Source organism: Perna viridis, chromosome 12 (assembly GCF_037379345.1).
Source record: "Perna viridis isolate PV_CMFRI_1.1 ecotype Kerala chromosome 12, ASM3737934v1, whole genome shotgun sequence".
NCBI lineage: Eukaryota > Metazoa > Mollusca > Bivalvia > Mytilida > Mytilidae > Perna > Perna viridis.
This window is the reverse complement of record NC_142456.1, coordinates 318493-325744: the sequence shown is the minus strand read 5'-3', so window position 1 is coordinate 325744 and position 7252 is coordinate 318493. Positions and strand designations below refer to the sequence as shown.

General features: G+C 33.3%; 1 protein-coding gene across 3 annotated transcripts; it reads right to left on the bottom strand.

Annotated features, from left to right (window-relative positions):
- Positions 1-1572: 1572 nt before the first annotated feature.
- LOC148600672 (uncharacterized) lies at positions 1573-6134 on the bottom strand. 3 transcript variants are annotated; one of them, XM_088555841.1, is made up of 6 exons: positions 5993-6129; positions 5589-5620; positions 4806-4949; positions 3805-3887; positions 2846-2954; positions 1573-1822 (listed from the first exon to the last, which is right to left on the bottom strand). In XM_088555841.1, exons 3-6 carry the CDS (start codon positions 4936-4938, stop codon positions 1713-1715), a joined length of 435 nt encoding a protein of 144 aa, XP_088411967.1. In that variant the 5' UTR covers positions 4939-4949; positions 5589-5620; positions 5993-6129; the 3' UTR covers positions 1573-1712. The 3 variants fall into 3 exon arrangements, with proteins under 3 accessions (XP_088411967.1, XP_088411966.1, XP_088411969.1); XM_088555840.1 differs by lacking the exon at positions 5589-5620 and having other exon boundaries at positions 5993-6134; XM_088555843.1 differs by lacking the exon at positions 5589-5620 and having other exon boundaries at positions 4806-4965; positions 5993-6112.
- Between the last annotated feature and the right edge of the window lie 1118 nt (positions 6135-7252).

The following is a 7252-nucleotide window of genomic DNA, read 5'->3' as shown; positions in this document are numbered from 1 at the left end:
CTATTTTGTGATTAAGTTATACCCTGATGCATTTGTTGCGTTTCACCATATCTGTTCTTTTTTTAGTTTGTGGCATTACACTTTGTGGTACAATTTTAAAGAGATCCATTCACTTTTATTCAAGTTATTATCCAGAAATCAGGAAAATGTTTGTTTGTTGCTTCGCTTTTTTTCCCCCAAGATGGTCCAAGTCACTACCTCAACATTCAATGCCCGTTTCTTTTTTGTGGTATTGCACTTGAAAAGTTCCAAAAGATTCATTCATTTAAATTTATCTAAACAAAAGAAACAAAATTGTATACTTATAGTCCAGTTTTTGCTCCACTCATTCCTATTGTCAAATCACAATCCCCAAAATCGATCCCGGTCTTCCGTTGTGGTGTGACAGCTTGTGGTACAATTTAAAAATGATTCATTCACTTATATAGTTAAATTATTGTCAGAACATCAGAAAAATGTTTATTTTTGGTCCCCTTTTACTCCTAAACAGTTCAATTCACAACTTCCTAAATTAATCCAAGCCTTTCTGTGGTGGTATAGGCACTTGTGGTACAATTTAAAAGAGATCCGTTCAATTGACCAGGCATTAGGAAAATACGTCTTTCTGGCTTCCAAATCATATAGAGGTTCAAGTCACAAACCCCTAAGTCAATACAAGCCATTTTTGTGATATAGCAACTTTGGGTTTATACACTTATAATCACTTTATTTTAAGGACACCGAGTGTCTATGGAATAAGACGAGGACGGCATCATAAATACGGCTGATTTATAGATTTACACATATATCAAATATTAAACGATATAGTCGTTTTTACATGCATATATATACTGAATATTACGTGTCGAAATCTGTATTCCATGCAGTATCAGCCTGAGACCGTGATATAGGGTATGGGATATAGGTCTACGGGTGTGATATACATATACGGTATGGGATATAGGTCTGGAGGTGAGATATAGGGTATGCGATATCGGTCTAGGGGTGTGATATAGAGTATGGGATATAGGTCTGGAGGTGTGATATAGGGTATGGGACATAGGTCTGGAGGTGTGATATAGGGTATGTGATATAGGTCTGGAGGTGTGATATAGGGTATGGGATATAGGTCTGGAGGTGTGATATAGGGTATGCGATATAGGTCTACGGGTGTGATATAGGGTATGCGATGTAGGTCTAGAGTTGTGATATAGGATATGGAATATAGGTCTGGAGGTGTGATATAGGGTATGCGATATAGATCTAGGTGTGATACAGGGTATGCAATATAGGGTGTAAACAATTACATATAATGCATATACAAAAAGTTATATTTTAGTGTGAATATATGTCATTGATATAAAGAACTGTTTAAACCCTATATCGATTACCCTACATGTATCACACCCTAGACCTATATTGCATTCCCTATATCACACCCCTACAGGGAACACCTATGAAGTGCAACTAAAATATATGAAATAATGAATAAGACATGTCAAAATCTGTGGTGTTAACCCAACAATTGTCTTTCTACCATAGGTTCTATTATGATTTGTTATTAAGATAATACATAAAAAAAGAAAGAAAAAAATTAGTCAATTATTTATGAAGTGAAATATTTTTTGCATTACAATGACAATTTATATACAAACAATAAACAGATGTCATAAGATTTTGAATAAAACAATCCTGCACTATCTTTAGCACCCGTCAATGATTACAGACTTGCTCTATTTGTAGCACCCGTTAATGATCGCAGTCCTCTCTATACTTGTCAAATCTCGAACGTCTGCAGCAAAATTACAATGATTCAAAACCATATAAGATCCAATTGTGTCAACTGAAGGAAAAAGAAAAAAAAGTTTAATTAAAAAAACATGTCAGCCAGTAACTCAAAACATGTAACTGATTTCATTGTCAATACTTAAAATAAAAAAAAATGTAATTAATAAAACTTATCTAGAGTTTCTTTAGAGATACACCTTGATGACAGGACAGTACAATGACAAGAAATTGAACCACTATATGAATTTCCATAATTTTCAACACAAAATTGAAGTTTGAATAAGAGTACAATCCGTGTAACTTAATATTTCACTGTTGACAAAAACAGTAACAATATTTTACTGTCTACAAAAACAGTAACGATCTTGTACTGTCGACAAAAACAGTACATGTATAACAATATTTTACTGTCTACAAAAACAGTAACGATCTTTTACTGTCGACAAAAATATAACGATGCTGTATTTGGTTTCCTGTCTCTGAATCTAAAACTTCCTAAGTATTTGGTTATAACGCTGCTGATAAGATGTTACTCATTGAATATAAAGGGAATGTATATAAGAAACAACAATCCCACCAGGATGGAAAATGTCAGCTCAATGCTACCCATGGGTCTTCAACAAACGACGAGGAAACTCTCATACCATTGGGCAGGCTGCAGCTGGCCATAAAACAACATTATACACAGGTGCAACGAAATAGTTGAGCTTATATACTCCGGCAGCATAAAAGTAATCTGAGAGTGAAACCGAAACAAGACATACAGAGGCCAGAAATTTCTGACTTGGGACAGGCACAACAACAAAATAAAATTTGCAATATTTATATGAGTGGTATTTCTATATATACGATCGACAATAGCAGTACGAATTATTGTTGTCGACAATCAGAGTAACGATTTTTATTGTCAACAATAGCAGTAACAATATTTGACTGTCGATAATTACAGTAATTAATTTTCATTATCAACAGTAACAGTATCTTGTACTGTGGACTTTTTATTGTATTTTTGAATAAAAAAATATAATAAATCGAAAACTAGACAGGAAAAAAATAGTCCAATAACATATAACAATACCGGCGAGTACATATTTTTGTCCTTTCTCCATAATAAAGTCCTCATAGCACGGTGGTTCAGCAAGGGGAACCAACACAGATCCTTTATTTTGTTCCTTATTTAAGCTACCCTGAAATAGAAGAGTTCCAGTAGGTTTAATTGTTACCAAAGGTCGGTATTTTTGGCAGTTGAGAGGTCAAAGGAATATAGATGCTGAATGTGAATCTAGAACAATCATTTTGAAATACTAATGCAAATGAACACCACAATAATCACAATATTTTATTTCGGTTATTTGTTTGTTTTGTTTAATTTCTGTTTCCTGTTATGAAAAACTTTCATTTTGGAATTAAATTGAACTGATTCTTTCCTGAATCTCTAAAATTTCATATTATGTACTGTACAAAAATGTTTCCCAAAAATGGCCGACAGAAAAAACATCAATGCATGGTAGTGAAATAATTTCATTTTATGCAAATGTACATTGCAAGTAAAATCCGGCAGGCGGAGAGTTCGACTAGTTGTCAATCCGGTAAGTTTGATCTAACAAAATAATTAATATGGAACAATCAAATCGAGATGATTACCATAAAATTTCAATAGTTAACATAGTAACTTAGGCTTAACACATATGTTTTACCATCATATAGAAGCTTATTTGACATTATAATACATTTCTAATACATGCATGACGCCCTTTAAAGGCGTTGAGACTACAGCCATGGTAAAACTTTGATGAAGTCATAGACATCACGTCTTATTTCTGACGTGATAGATAAGTTTTACTCAATAAACCGACGACATAAAAGAATTCTGCCCCATAAATGTCGCCATAATATGTATTTTAAAAATATAAAGAAACTAGACTAAGTATCCTTGCTCTACTATCAAAATCACTACAAATCACGGATAAACTGGGTAATGTTTTGTTAACAAAATGACAGACAAACAACACGAATTCCTAGTTTTCGGATGCTTACCCTTAACACGTTGATGACCTGTACCTTGTAGTCCAACATCTCCTCCGGACCATCGTCAACTCCTGTTACGTCAACCTCTATTACTATAATTGAAAATCAATAAAATTAAACTAATACACAATTCAACAGTTTAGTGTGAAATACATGTACTAGGACTATAGCATAGTTTAACTGTATGGACTACAGCATCCACTTTTCTGTTGACTTGAACGTTTACTTAATCTGTGGACTAGACCAAAGACTTACTCTGTGGACTAGAGAGATGGCTTACTCCGTGGACTAGAGCATAGATTTACTTTGCGGACTAGACCAAAGACTTACTCTATGGACTAGAGAGATGGCTTACTCCGTGGACTAGAGCATAGACTTACTTTGTGGACTATTGACTAGGGAGTAGACTTACTCTGTGGACAAGAACATTGACTTACTCTGCTAACTAGAGTATAGGGCAACTCTGTGGACTTGAGCACAGTCTAACGCTATGGACAAGAGCATCCGCTTACTTGCATAGTCCAATACCATGGGCTAGAGTATGCTGTGGACTAGAACATAGAATTACTCTGTAAGCCAGCGCATTGACTAACTCAGTGGACTTGAACACAGCTTCATTTAATAAGTGGACCAACACATTTAAGTACCCAAGGACGAGAACACAGGATCACTATTGACTAAAATATGCACTCTGTAAAGTAGAGCTAATACTCTGTGGACACATTGGAAGATACTAGTGGGGGTGTCAGGGTTTGGGAATCCTTTTGTTGGAAGGCTCTCTACAATATTTGGGGAAAATTGAGCTATGGATAGCCAGTATAAATATACCTTTTTTTTTTTTTTTTTTTTTTTTTATAAATTTCTGGATCCATTACAGGAATACTTAGTCGGCAAGAAAATAGACTTACTCTGTGGACTAGCATATAAACTTACTTGATGGACGGGTTCATAGACTTCCTTTGTGAACTATATGACATAGAACTACTCTAAAGACTACAGCGTACACTTACTCTGTGGACTTGTACACAGACTTTTCGGCACAAGCTTTCCTTGCAGCCATTCTTTGTCTTTCGCATCACACTCGCATAACTCTGCATTTGGGATAAGTAGAACCAGCAACGCTAACGTTCCAGTTAATAGCATATTCTGTCACACTTAAATTAGAACAAACTACAGTACATCATTCTTGATATTTAACAGAACAATACTGATCATAATTTTTGGCATTTGATTTTCAGTTAATTATTGTCTTCATGAATTAATTTCTTCCCATTCAGTATCAATAAGTAAATAAAAGTTATAACCAGATTGATCTCGTATCAACAATTCTTGACAAGAATCTGATTATTTTGGTAAAAAAATTCTACATGTAGGATTGTTACCACAAGTACAATAAAGTTATAATAAAACATATGCATGTACGTTTAACCAATAGTAATTAAGCAACATATACATGTATATAGAAGAGCTTGCTTATCCTCCATCTCTATTTTACAAAAAGTACATGTACATGAATACTGTTTTATGGTTTCCAACTTCTATCACCTTTGCAATTTTTTTATAACAATTGTATTTAAATTTACTTGTATATCAAGTGCTCTAATTCTGTGACAAAAAATTGCCTGTTAGTACTTCACTACTAATATTTTGTTTTAATGAAAAGAACCGCGCCAAATCATTTTCTCATATTGAGGTGAGTAGTTCTAAATGTCTTAATTTCCTTTTTTAAACTGCTCAATATGTACCTATACGTATAAAGTTCTTATAAAGTATTACCACAGTATGAAGCTTACCTTTCAGTGTTATTTGATAAGATCCTGGAAAACTAAAATTACAGTTAAGTTTTCAAAATATCAAAATATGTTATTATTTGATTGACCTTCAAAATTATCTACAACAGCTTTATTTCTACCATAATTATAAGATTGTATTACTGCTAAATTGCATCTCCATGACTTGATTGACGTAATTGCCGGAAAATTCGACGAATTTAAATGTGTTCATACATGTGACAAGCCAATTTGCTAATGTCAAAGCTCTGTTCATAGTCGATTCATTTATATGTTAGTTTGGCGCACCGTACATTCTCTAATTTTCGTTACAATCCTTCGTAGCTTAACATTCTCGGAGTTTATCATTCATTACATCATGAACAATATTTGGATTTCAGATGAACAGTAAATAACAAAATACTCACATTTAAAGGCAAAATATAAACACAACTCGACATCTAAGTTATCCAAACTATCGACATCTTCAATTCAATATTTACATGATAGGTAAATCTGACGTGTGGAAAACAATATTGTATGGAACGCAGTTGTTGACTATATGTCTAATTAATGGATTTCTCGGGATTACTTTGCAAAGGATCAAGAAATTTTAAATATGTATTTGTTGTTACTGTTTTTAAATCTGATCTTTAGAATTATCCATATGCACAGTAGGAACACGTATTCATTTTTCAAATAACGTGGTTATGACATATCCGAAATATTACCTTCAAGAGACGTGTTTTTATATGTCATAGATTACAAAACCTTATTGATAACATCATAGTCAATAACGTTCCAATCATTGCTAAATGTTTCATTTACAAAAACATACACATTTTACATATTATACATGTATTCAGATGCGCTGGAATAAAGTCATTTTCGGAGATAAATTTATAATATATATATATATATATAGAAAGGTCTGAAAAATTCCCAACGATGTTAGAACTGTCAAATTTGCAATGCAAATTCTTGGTCGTTCCCTCCGCGGGACTCGAACTCGTACCGCTGTGACATCTATGGCAACACCGCCTGGACTTTGCATTGCAAATTTGACAGTTCTAACATCGTTGGGAATTTATATATTAAAAACTTGAAAAAAGACAGTAATATGGTTATGTTTCAAAATATTTAAAAAAATATATTTTTGTTTATTTAAAATATATTGTTTAGAATATTTACATGGGTTTAATATTTAATGAGGTGCACAGAGAACATCTAAATAACGAGTTCCACTGACGAATCTGGGCACGTTTTTACCCTTCCGAAGAACCTGATGTCAGTGTCGTTTTTTTTTTTGTTGTTTTTTTGTGGGAGTTCATAGTGTTAGTGCTTTAATTTGTTTAGTGTTACTTCTTGATTTCCTTCTCTTCAGTTTTTATATGATATCTATTTGCTACATTATGTATGTAGATCGTCTGTGTCTCCTGTTTTAGAATTTTGAATTGTCCCATCATTCACGCCTCGGTATTTGTTTTTACCAATATTGGAGTTGACTTTCTTTGGATATGTCTATTGTGTATGACTCTTCTGTTTAGAAAGAGTAGTCAAGGGAACCAAGATTCTAGCGGAAATCACATGTAATTCAGGGACAAAGATCAGACATGCAAAACAGACAATCACAACAAAGAACATAAAGTACTAAAATAATATATATAAAGTAACAAAAGTAAATGAGC